This window comes from Physcomitrium patens, chromosome 22, assembly GCF_059467195.1.
Source record: "Physcomitrium patens ecotype Gransden chromosome 22, ASM5946719v1, whole genome shotgun sequence".
In the NCBI taxonomy this organism is placed as follows: domain Eukaryota; kingdom Viridiplantae; phylum Streptophyta; class Bryopsida; order Funariales; family Funariaceae; genus Physcomitrium; species Physcomitrium patens.
Genome location: NC_143431.1, coordinates 12,896,432 through 12,909,029, shown reverse-complemented (window position 1 = coordinate 12,909,029; position 12,598 = coordinate 12,896,432). Strand labels below are relative to the sequence as shown.

The 12,598-nt window shown below is 44.8% G+C and overlaps 2 protein-coding genes and 1 long non-coding RNA gene across 6 annotated transcripts; 1 reads left to right on the top strand and 2 right to left on the bottom strand.

Annotated features, from left to right (window-relative positions):
* Window positions 1-2,064: 2,064 nt before the first annotated feature.
* On the bottom strand, window positions 2,065-4,065 carry LOC112274890 (GDSL esterase/lipase At4g01130). The gene is made up of 4 exons (XM_024504735.3): window positions 3,534-4,065; window positions 3,229-3,395; window positions 2,790-3,063; window positions 2,065-2,641 (listed from the first exon to the last, which is right to left on the bottom strand). Exons 1-4 carry the CDS (start codon window positions 4,063-4,065, stop codon window positions 2,361-2,363), a joined length of 1,254 nt encoding a protein of 417 aa, XP_024360503.1. The 3' UTR covers window positions 2,065-2,360.
* A 1,878-nt stretch (window positions 4,066-5,943) lies between these two features.
* Window positions 5,944-8,988, bottom strand: LOC149986660 (uncharacterized). Of its 4 annotated transcripts, XR_016499958.1 has the most exons (5): window positions 8,861-8,988; window positions 7,879-8,590; window positions 7,158-7,449; window positions 6,757-6,961; window positions 6,158-6,601 (listed from the first exon to the last, which is right to left on the bottom strand). It is a non-coding gene; the product is annotated as an uncharacterized LOC149986660 (long non-coding RNA). The 4 variants fall into 4 exon arrangements; XR_016499959.1 differs by lacking the exon at window positions 8,861-8,988 and having other exon boundaries at window positions 5,944-6,601; window positions 6,757-6,907; window positions 7,879-8,113; XR_016499956.1 differs by lacking the exons at window positions 7,879-8,590; window positions 8,861-8,988 and adding an exon at window positions 7,678-7,872 and having other exon boundaries at window positions 5,944-6,601.
* A 667-nt stretch (window positions 8,989-9,655) lies between these two features.
* LOC112274819 (GDSL esterase/lipase At4g01130) lies at window positions 9,656-12,056 on the top strand. Its single transcript, XM_024504593.3, has 5 exons — window positions 9,656-10,047; window positions 10,241-10,465; window positions 10,630-10,796; window positions 10,970-11,285; window positions 11,381-12,056. The coding sequence occupies exons 1-5, from the start codon at window positions 9,777-9,779 to the stop codon at window positions 11,662-11,664; spliced, it is 1,263 nt and encodes a 420-aa protein (XP_024360361.1). The 5' UTR covers window positions 9,656-9,776; the 3' UTR covers window positions 11,665-12,056.
* Window positions 12,057-12,598: the final 542 nt, after the last annotated feature.

Sequence of the window (12,598 nt, the reverse complement as noted above, 5' to 3'; positions counted from 1 at the left end):
ATATCTTATTCATTACTTAGATATGATATTAATAAACCCATATGGATACTATACTTAATAGAATCTTACTATACTTATGAAATCCTCAACAATGATTGAATAGCAAGATGGTCTTCTTGCCTTGGTATAAGACATTATTAATGGTTGAAAGGACTTATCAACCACTTTTGGACATAATACACATTAGAATTTGTTGCTAATACTTTTTAATAGATCTTGAATTTTACCAACTTATGAAGCAATTTGATTGCTCCTGGTGGAAATTTTTGCTTAAAAAGAAAGGACAGTGTATTATATTACTTGAGTAAATGTAAGTGAATAGAAATATTAAAAAATGAAATAAGACGATGTAGAAATATGTTCAGAAGATAATATTTTCTTTCAAAAGCTTTAAGAAAGTTTCGTAGATGCAAATTGTAGATTTACACTTTTATAGATATTCTGCATGGTTAATAAAACTTGTTCCACAAAAAAAAATACTTTTAAGAAGTTCTATTAGAAGCAACTTATAGCTTGGCTCTGAAGAATCCACACATACACACACATACAGTCGCTGAGAGAGCTAAAACAGCGTGGAAATGCAGAATTTGTGACGAGGAAATGGATCCGGATGGGCATGTGCGCTCTGGAAACGAGTGACGCCAGCGAATGGTGAGCTTCAGTGGTGGATCGGACCACCATTACATGACCCCACCTGGAGTTACTTGCAATGTAAGTGGTAGAGTCCATAACTGAAGAGAATTTGACGTATTCGGAGAGAGTCACAGTGGTTTCGTGTCGACTTCGTTCAAATTGGTAGGGATCACCTCGTAAGGAACGAGGACGCGAATTATGGTGGCTGCCGTTGGGAAATCGGATTCTGATGTGAAGATGGTCTGTATCTCAGGCTGTGCAGCATTATGCTATCAGTTTCGATATCTTTCGTTTCAGTTTTCGAAAACAATTCCGATGGGTACAATCGATTTTGCTGCATTAAGGCTTCACTGTCGCGATCTTTATTAGCAACTTGAATCCGGTAAGAGGACCTGTAGGAGGTTCGTTTCAACGAGAGGAAATTGACCCGGTGCTGGGGTGAATCCATTGTACACCGACTCCTTAAAAACCGAAGGCAACACACCACCTCTGTATTCTCTTTTGCATTTAGTCTATGGATGAGCGGGGTCCATCGTGACCAGGTGGGACTTTAAACATCTCAACCCTCTCGTTTTAAGACGTGGTGATTTTCCTTATGGTTAGGGACCATGGAGCAGTCAGGGGAAGGAGTCATTATTGATTTGGACACATTTACTACAAACCGGGATTATTAACAACTGTATTAACGAAAACACTGTGATGACGCACCAAGATTGGGGCTGAGCAATCAACGACCGTCAGATAGATCGAGCCTGCTTTAAGTGCAGCGATTTCACAATGGCTCACCTAGGCCTGCGTTGTAGTAAAGTTATTCACGTCATGGATACAGAGTACAAATTGCGCATCCGAACAAATTGCAGACGTTAAGTTACGAGCCCTTTAATGGGACTCATGTGAAAGGCTACACTCTACCTCTAAAGCGGGCAACCAGGTGAGTCAGAATACGAAATTGTCTGTAATCCAGTTGATGACAAAAAGGGAAAAAGAAATATATAAAAAAATATACGAGAATCCTGTCGAGACACGGCCTATCTCTCTGCTCAAATCTCCAAGATCAGGTCCACAAGACGTGAATTTTTTTCTCCACACGGCTCCTATACAATGTAGAATCAGATTCTACACGCGAGACTCTTACCACCTATCAATCAGGCGTTGCACTTAACATCCAAGTCATTCGCTGAAAAGGCTCTGTACTTCCAGGTTGTCATTCCACTGTTTCGAGTTTCTTCGCTCTCGCACTTCCTTCCGTACCCCATATCAGTGAGCGCTTTAAACTCTGGGTGGAGAGATAGACTACTCTCCCTTTAATTTTGAATAAAAATCACGAAATCGAAATTAACACAGACATCATCAAATCCACTTGCAGAAAAAGTTATCACCACAAACAGATAGAGCTTCACTTCAGTGTTTCATGACATGCCACTAAACAACTTGTGCCTTGAAATCAAACTTCTTTTTTTATTAAATTTAATTTTTTTTTCCTATACCTCTATCACACAGTCATTATCTTGAGTTTAAAATCAGCTACAGGCTAAAGCTCACTTGATGTGGAGAAGCCCTCGTGTTATTATTGGCAAACGGGGCCAGAATAGCCCAACAAAAAGTCCAAAATATTTGATTGCACTGAACAGATAATGTTGTGCCAAACCGTAGTAAGGTGACTGGAATTGCATTATACATAGAATTGTTGTGGTGGAATTCTGCTTCAGAAAGAGAAAATTCCGGCTTTAGAAGCTCGCGTCCCAGAACGTGAAATCGGGGGAGCAGTTGAGCCCACCGTCAGGAGTGATATGCTTGCCGCTAAGGAAATCCGTCGCCACGGCCTTGTTCAATGCGTTAGAAGTATGGATTCCGTCCCAGCTCAAGTATCCCGCTGGATTTGCGCAGTAAGTTTCAGTCAGATTCACAAATTCGTTGCCAATTACTCCCGTGTTCCCGCAGGTGACTTTCTTGTCGAAGTTGTAGTACCCGCCGACTCCGCAGCACGCCTTCAAGGGCTGCGTAATATCTGTGTGGAGTAGAGTGTTCAGGCCACTTAATTAGTCCCCTCGAAGCTGCCAATTCACTGCCTTTATCGATGTTTGAGGGATGATGATTCATGCACACATGCGAAGATTATAATTAGGTCTCGTTTCCATGGGTCTGTCTGTGCTTACTGTAACTCTTGGGGCTAGAGAGGATGTCGGTGTAGACGCCGTGGAGGTCGCCGTAGTAGAGGTTGGCGGTGGGGTACTTGGCTCGCAAGGTAATCATCGCGTCTCCCAGCTGTGCATTGTGAGCTGTTGTGATTTTGTTGAGTTCTTTTAAACATCCGCGAGAGTCGTAGCTGTCGGGTGTGGATTCAAGGAACAAGGTGAGCATGGCCGGGATGCATCCCAGAGGAGGCAAATTGATCACCAGAAGGTCAATCCCGCCGAATTCTATGACATTCTGCGAGACGATTGAACAGGGAAGTTTCTCACATTGAGGACACAGTCATCAGCATGAACTTGACATGATCAATTTCGTGGATCTAACTCTGAAGCAACAAACTGAACATTGTCGGTGTGCTGAAAATGAAGATAGCGGCGTGGAGATCGAGTATGTGGCGCTCACCTCAACAAGCTCAACCACGGCGTCTACAACGGATCCCACGATCGACAGCGTCTCCCGGGGACTGAGCACCGAGTCGTAGAGGCTGAAGAAGTAGTCTTGATAGCCAGCATAAACCACGTATAAGGACGAATTCAGTGTGGCCAGTGTGGGTAAGCTCTGCACTACAACTGCGCCGCGATCATAACAAAAAAATAGGTCAGTTGGATTCATAAGTCGTGCGATGAATTTAGAGGGAAGATTAAGTAAAATAATGCGATTGATTTTGTAAAAAGATCAAAATATATAAATTGATCGACGATACTTACTGACAGGATCTTGTCTTTCGTAGTATGAGTATCGAACTTTGGTGCGCTCCAGCCACTCGAACTGCACGTCCAGAGAGAAAGGCGAATTGAAACCAGCATATCTCTTCCAGGTGGAGCTCGCCCTGGCCGTCCCTCCAGAAGCCGCAAAGCTCACTCCATACGTGAAGTCTGGGCTGATTCCTCGCAGAACAGGGTAGATCGGCCTCCTCCTCACACCAAATGCCAGGAAGTCGATGAGCAATTTGCCGTCGCAGAAACGATCTGCAGCGTGAGTAGGAAACAGGATACCATTCGGAGGGAGCTCAGCGTTCGCAAATTGGACCGGAAATGCAGCAATGCTGTTTCCCACGTCAGACAGAGAGTCGCCGAAGGAGTAGACTGCAGGATAGCTGCAATTTTTCACCGTCACAGCCATCGAACCTTGGATCACAGGGAATAAGACAATCCAAAAAACCATCGACATAGCGGCTCGAAACCTCATCAAGTTTTGTTCCATGTCTCCAGAATCTCTCCTCATAAGCTCAGACACCATAGACAAATGCCCTTGATTGCTGCAGGCTTTCTGAATGTCAGGAAGCTGCTGCAAAATGGATGGGTCAATGTGTAGGATAAGCGCTTAGGTTTCATGCACATTGTTGAGTTGAGTTGAGTAGCTGCACATGGTGCATCCCTAGTTATATTGTGGACTAGGTTGCTACGTCAACTTCATTGAGACACAAGTCTTGCTTCGAAGGTGATGTCTCACCAGAACTTCTTTAGAGTTCTTAAAAGCGGCTGTTAAACAAAAACTTCCAGCCTATCGTGTTGTTGACTTGCTGCATACCTTCACCATGTCAACTGGTCCCATGTCGGAGCCTTGTCTGCAATCTACGTCTGAGTTTCTTCCTCAAGCTCAGAGCCATGGTGATCTGCTCATCAGCCATCTCCATCGCATCCTTTAGTTAGTCTAGCTTTAAGGCTAACTTTGACTTCGCTTAGTTGACATTTCGCGTCGCATTATTATCGTTTCGCAGGTGCTGGACCCGCATAAGAATGTTGGCAGCATATGATTTTACGAATTTTGGTCGAAATCTCATGTCTTCCTTTGGAACATATATCGAGCAAAGGCACGGCGGCCCCTCGCCCTTCAGCTCAAGTGATAACTTCTTTTCCAAAGAAAGCTTTGAATCTAAGTTTGGTCTTCCTTAGAAGTGATCGAAAAGCAGCTCTTAATTTGCCATCGAACCCAGAAACCATCGAAATTACTTGCACTTCAGGTCGTCACCTTTCCCCCCCCCCCCCCCCCCCTTTTAGAAAATTAAGCCAGTTGAGAGAATTACGAGTGGGGTTCATATACACGACTAGTACCCGATCGATTTGCGCATACCCAACAAAGACTGAAACTGCAATTGAAAGTTGCGAAAGGTGACTGCCCACTTGTGAGTCGTGTGAACGAGAATTCTACTATGCTTTGTGTTAATCGAGGATTCGCGGTGATGCAATGAAAAGTCTTGACAAGTGACTCAATGTCCCTCGTTGTCAAGAACTGTTTTTAGGTGAGCAACTTTGCAATCATTGTCTCTCGACCGTGAAATAAACCTTATTTAAAATAAAGAAACATTGTTTAGACCCATTGAAACGCAACCATGTAGAATTGGTGAAGTGTGCAGGAAATGTTGTGCTTTTTTCTTCAATCCCTCTGCCAATGCTGTACATTTCAATTCTCTCATGTAACTTTCGGCATGAAAGAATTGTTCTCTGGAAAGGGGAGTTGATGGATCACGGAGACCTACTGTAAGTTGTATGACTTTCTATGTGCATGGTCAGCAGTCACGAAAGTCAGATTTGGTAAAAGAAAAGAGACCGACCAGGTTGTGAAGTGTTTCCCAGCTCACTCCCTTACAATCTCTCGATTCTAAGTATGTGTTTTAGATCATCAAGGCGAACAACCCATCTCGACTGCAGAGATGATCTCACAGCCCATTTCCTTGCATACCCATCAACACAAACAACTGGCTCCTTTGTTCCCGTAACTCAACTCAACAGCTAAAACCCCCAAAGTCGATCTCCTTTGCAATCCGGACGTGGAGATCAACTAACATCTATTTTACAAATACGATGTGTAATCTGTCGAGTAAGACTGCGATCGACCACACACAAAACGAGTGCACGGAATGTCTGGAGGATGAACCAAAGCATGCATCCTGTGTTGGGTTAAGTTAAAGATTCATCACCAGAATATCCAACAAACTTGATGAGGCGGACCCTTGGACTCATGATCTTAGATTCGCCACAAAAAGGCCATAAATGTGCAAAATTTAGCGCCATCGTCTTTGACCCTCATTAGATACGCATAACCGTGGGTCTTGAGCCTTTCAAGTCGACCTTCATCATCTCCAGCCGATTTAACGCAATCCCTCCCAAGATAGACTTTTAGGCAATTCACAGGTATTTTACTTACTTCGAGTCGCAGTGGGAATAGTAGTACACTTTGGCCAGGTAAAGTAAGTTCATTCAATCCAACATGTAACCACTGTCATGGCCTATCTCTCTCTCTCTCTCTCTCTCTCTCTTTCCACTCGAAATTACTCACAATCACGCACCACAGGATTGAAACGCATTGCAGCGAGGTCTGGAGGAATGAGTTTCTGGTCCAGCAACGCTACCACGAAGGCGTAATATTCATCTGAAACTCAGTATACTACAGTGCACCTCGTAAATTGTCGACTGCAACAGTAAATCTGAGATACTTGGATACATCAACGCATGGCAACAGTCGGCTACATCAGCAACACGATCACTGCTGGGGATGGAAGGAGTAATTGTCTAAATCCTCCTCTTGTAGAAACTGGAGAAGGAAGATACCACTCCCAAGGGGTAAATGTGCTAGCCCAGCAGGAAGGCGGTCACGGCGATTGTGTTGAATTGGTTGGGAGTGGATGCTGTCCCATCCGAGGTGACCCTTGTCGTTGAGGCATGGCTTCGTTCCCCTCGTAGTTACGCTTTTCGTTGCCGACCATCCGGGCGAAACCTCTTGTGACGTCCTTGTTGAAGCTACAGGACCCTCCCGCAGCAAGTCTTGAACGGAGCTGCAATATATGCACAGTAAAATTAACCGTCTATCAAGTGGGAGTTCCACAGAATTCGACTGCAAATATTGGAAAGCGACCTCAACGAAGTAGGGCAACATTCAAGGATCTGGCAACGAGAAGGTCTGAAGAAAAAAGATGAATTCAACACTTACTTCTGGGGTTCATATTTTCGTATAGCTTCGCAGCTCTCAAACCACCGCAGCTGTATATCCTGGGAGAAGGGAGCATGGTAATGCTCAAGATCCTTCCTCCAGGCTGTCACATATCTTGCCGAACTGCTAACAGACGCAAAGTTGGTGCCATCTGCGGATGCTTCTCTCAGCACTGGATTGATTGCACCGCATAGAACCTCAAGTGCTTCCACAGCTCACATCAAATTCAGATATCCTGGGTTACAACACATCGACAACTCTTTGTGGAGAACGTAATCAATCGGCATAAATACGAGTGGTTCATATTTGGGTGGGATTCAACTCGGTGGGCTCCAATTTGAAGCATGCATAGTGATCAAGATGAGCAGGATTTACAATTGGACGGCTTAGTAATCACATACCAAGAAAGACGATGAGAATTAATGTGTCGTCGCAGAAGGTTCATCGGCTGGATGTGTGGGGAATTCGATGTCGTTGAGATATATCACCGCATGGGCAATCCTTTCTGGAAATACGACGAAGGCGTTCTCGACATCTGTGAGCTTACCTCAGAAAGCGTAGGTTGTAGAAGTGGAGCAGTTTAGCAAAAGCTGTGAAGCGAAATTGAACCGCACGGAATGAACGATGCCGGTGAGGAGGAATATGTCCAAGATTACTGGTCTAGATGTTTTCCAGTTGGAGGAGCCAAATTTTCTGTTCAGAAACCACGAAGCAAACATTATTCAAGATCGGATTGTTCGTGCAGTTGAAAATAGACTCCCGAGATGGTCCACCACGTCATCGCTCTGGTTGGATCGCTTATATTCAATTTAGTCGGAAATTTTCACACCCAATGTCTGCGACATCGCTTTCAGTCAAATTTTGACCGAACAAAGCTAACTTTTACTCCGATTGTAAGTACACATTGACTTCGGATTCTACCTAGCTGCACTAAATTTCTGCGTTGACACTGCGTCAACTGTGTCATCAAAGTAAATGCGTTCACTGGGAGCAGCATTCTTTCGCAAATTTGAACGTTCGGCCGTATTCACAGGGAAACCCATCCACACAAACCCGTTCAGAGGTTGCTTGCGAATGCACGCTCACTACGCATCGAAAATAGCTCATCTTCAAGTCACTCACCAGAGTACCATTCATTTTCTTGTCAATAGGCCAGGGTTTAATGACGGAGCGAGGCTGTTTGGTTCGAATCATGAACACCGACAGAGCTGAGTCGGCTCCACCAAAAATACTGGCACCCACACCACGAGTTAGGAAGCGACTTCGTGACTCTTGTACGATTCACAACATAACTATCGCGAATATGAACATATCCCCTTCAGCTTATTGATATTCTGGATGAGCTATCTCTAATATTTGACGCATAGGCATGTGGATTATATTTCCTTGGACACTTGTAAGACTCAACACTGAAACTTGTAGTTGGAAAAGGTCTTCGCTAGCATTGCCGTGCGATTCCGGGTCATAGATAGATGTCGATGCAGAGCCAACTTGCGATTGGGGGGACGGATTGCATGTCCTTGCAGGTGTGACAAATGCTCGAAACTCCAAAGCGAAGTGGAGGAGCAGCGGATGGGACCCTCCCGACGACTCTGGTGTCAAAAGCTACGTAATAATATGCAAATAAATTGGTATGATGATGATCACGACTGCTTTCGCCTGCGCTGTAGGTGACAAAGTTGCCGCAGATTCTCTACGGGAGATGGAATATCTCGTATGCCTTGGGCCGCTCGCTCCCTGTGAGATGTGTGGGTTTCATTAAGACAATTCCATCGTTCCTAATCTAATTTCGATGCTATTGGTTGATGGCTCCCGGATCGTGTCCTTTCACAGCCTAAACTGCAACAACGATGATAACGAAAGGCAAGGTGTGGTGAGAGAGTGAGAGAGAGAGAAGCGAATCAGTATTCAAGTTGGCCAAAAATCGGCTGTGCAATTACACAGAGAACAATTACACAGCCAATTCCAGAGAAAGAAGTTCTATGTTTCAAAAATTGAATGGTCACAAGATCCACACAATGATCACAAAACAGATTGAAGAGCTTGTAATTATCTTTTGAGCGCAAAGCAAGCCATGCACATGGTTCAGCTTACGAGTTCCAACCTGGCAGCAAATCGGAGTTCTGCCTTTCAGGAAGCTGGTGTCGTGTCGGAGTATCGCAAACATAACAAGAACCAAAATTGCCCTGGATCATAACCAGAATTTCTGTTGCTTTTATCAGTCAGAACACGCTACCCTAATAAGTAGATTACTGTATCGTTGCTCAAACAATAATGAAGTCTGAGCTGAGGTATCCAAAACTGTCTTCACAACGGTGGTGGAAGGAGGAGGTGACAAGTAGAGCGATCGCATTGGTTTCCTTAGATTTGGTGGCCAACTATGGTAAAAGTTAGCCTTCAAAGGAAGACCAACTCTTGTGAGCCTGGACCCAACTGCATTTGAAGTTGAGTTCATTATGGCTTACTCGAGAAAGAGTTGGTACTACTCGCCACACCAAAGTGCAAATCATGCAGCCGATCAACACATATTGTCAACGTTGACAACAAAAATGGCAAAGTCGATGCATTTCTTTTCAAAATTAGCAAAAAGGGACTAAAGTAATGATATCCAGTTCATACACTCCCTCGCCTCATGTCCTGCACTCGCCCCACACTACCATTTACTCTTCAGTGTGATTTAAATTATAACAAGCTCTAGATCAAAGAAAACCTTTGACTTGTGGTATTCTTTGAAGTTCGCTTTGGACGTGCATGTCTAAAGATAAAGGCAAAAGACCCCCACTTTGTTCACACTCTCCTGTGAAGTCTCCGCTCAGTAAAGAAGTGCCGAAACCTGCGCCACTTCAAACATATCGGTTTAAATGGCACCCAAATCGACTGTCACATCACACTCACTCACTGCACTTTCATCTCTCACTGTCCCATCACATGTTTACTTGATTCGCAGTTGAGGCGATTCAGCTTCTCAATATCCAATCCTTACACTTGTCTGCAGTTGGCTACTGAATTGGATCGAAGCCATGGCGACGAAGTTAAGGAACTCGATTCTGTACTGGGGAGCTCTCTTCTGCATCTTGCATTGCGTCCATTTGAGTTCAGCTCAGGACACTCTGCCAAACTGCACGTTTCCTGCAGTCTATGCCTTCGGAGATGGGCTCACTGATGTAGGAAATGCGATCGCTGCATTTCCGGAAATATTCGCAAACGCGGAGTTGGATCCCAACGGCGTTGAGTTCCCTACGCATCCAGCTGATCGATTCTGCGATGGAAAATTGCTCGTCGACTTCCTTGGTACGTCATTCACAAAGACTCGAGATTATGTCTGTTGTGCCTTGTCCTCCTTCGACACATGAATTGAATGCCAATCAGTGTTCTTTCATCGGAATCGAATCATGCACAATGCTTGTGATAAACCATCTCCACTTCGTCTGTTTCCTGAACTTCTGATTGTCGAAGACTTATAAGTTTTGGTTGAGTGTCGCAGCATTTGGAGTTAGGAGGCGGCCCATATACCCAGTACTGAGAGGAACATCTCCAGACTTCAGATACGGTACCAACTTTGCAGCTGTTGGCGGTTCGGCAAGAAATGTTACTTTCTGGAGCAAGGCCACCGGACTCCACTTTACGCCCTTCAGCTTGGATGTGCAGTTGCAGTGGTTTGATCGCTACAAAGTTCGACTCTGGTTTTACGAATTCATGAACCCCGGGAGTGAGTGCCCAATTCCATGACATGTCGTGACATGAGAGCGATTTGCATAAATGATCACTATCACGATGCTTTCAGAAAGCTGGAAGTTCGATTGTGCAGATCCAATGAGCTGCAGTCAATAAGTGTAGGTGTGAAAATTTTAAGATTGTGCGTTGCTTCTGCAGTCGTCGTGCAGCCCCTGCCCACGTTGAACTCCGTCAACCAGTCGTTGTTCTTGGTGTACGCCGGCTACCAGGACTATTTCTACAGCCTCTATGACGAGACTCTCACTCCTCGCCAGACCTTAAACATTGTGGAGGAAGTAGTGGAGTCCATCGGTACTCACATTGAGGTAATTTATATATCCTCTTGAAAGAATTCATCTGGATTCGACAGGCTTTAATGTTGGAAGAAACTTAACACAAACACGCACACCAGTTCCATTGAATTTCTTCAAATCTTCTGAAAATGTAATAGGAAATTGCTTTGAATGTAGACTTGATGGCATTTTGGATATGGTCGCAGGGCATGCTGAAGGTTACAATCTACCAGCCTCCTGCTTCACCGAGTTATGTCATGCCCGCAGCTAAACACATTCTCGTGCTGGGACTGCCTCCTCTGGGCTGTATTCCTGCCATGCTCACCTTGTACCAATCCTCGAAAGCCAAATACGACCGTTACGGCTGTTTGAGTGACCTCAACAAGATTACCGCCAAGCACAACAAGTTGCTAGGAGAGAAGGTGGATGCCCTGCGTGAGAAGTACCCTGATACATTGAATGTGTTTTACGGTGACATTCACGGTGTCTACACCGACATCCTGAAGAACCCCGAGGCTTACAGTAAGTCAACATGAGAATTATTCTGCAGTCTCTGATACTTCGCAGCGATATTCGCAAGGAAAGGTACTGACAGGGTGGTTTGTGTGACTCCACAGATGTAACAGAGCCTTTAAAGGCTTGCTGCGGAGTGGGAGGATCCTACAGCTTCAACAAGGACGTGACATGTGGCCATATCGGCATGGTTGGAAAGGAAATGGTGAACTTGACGGGCACCCCGCCATGCGAGGATCACAAATCTCACCTCAGCTGGGACGGCATCCACACGTCCAACACCTTTAACAAGGCTGCTGTGACTGCCTTCCTGACGGGGAAGCACATTTACCCCGAGGGCGGGCTCAAGTGCTCCCCTGACTTCACTAACTGGGATGCCAGGATGTAGACATCCATGCCAAAGATCAAAACAGTTTGACAACGACAACCACGGGCACACATCGACCGTCACCTCAACAAACTTTTGGATACAGTGTTTGCTCTTCTTGCAATTTGACTACAATTCGCGGAGTAGCTTCTCTTTCGTGTTTTGATGGGCGACGTAGAAATCGGCCTGTGTTGGCGTGATCCCTTAAAATAACCGAGTTCGAAGAGCTCCATTGATGCGGATCCACAAAATAGTAAAATAAACATTAGTATTGTCTGGAGATTTTGATGCAAGTTACAAGAGATCCCTGTGTGTGGATTGGGATATCAGCTCCAAACGTACCGCTAAGCGTTTTGTGAAGAGACTCATAATGCAATTGCATTAATCAATAAAGATTTTGTAGTGTTTGTAAATGGTGGTTTTACTCTGTGATGGTGTTGAAATGCTCAGATCAATAGATTCATCTCAGATTTCGGGGATAAGATGTCGTTAAGGCATCGTTAGAAAGATATATCTATTTCAGAAATATTAGCATCCAGTTCAATACAGCCTGCATTTTGAATAGTTTTCCATCACAAGAAAAGATTAGTGCAGTAAAACAACTACTTCGACGTGCTTTACTCGACAAGACTATTGTTGTAGCACAATCCAGCCCATGAAAGTTACTGCTGTTTCGAAGCTCTTAGATTAGAACACTATGAGATCCAGGAGACGTTCACTTCTCTCCAGCCTGCACCTCAAATAATGAAAAAGATTTCGCCGTGGTGTTTCAAAACCCAGCCCTCCGGATACTCTACCGAGTGGAATGTAGCATACGGGATCTCGACTTCGGTAGCACTAGAGCAAATTTACATCAGCAGATAAGCACAGTTCACAGGAATCTTGGGCTCCAGCTTGAATCTCCGTGGCGACCCTGCAAATTATGGGTTTGCGTGAATCTGTTCGCAATGGCAGT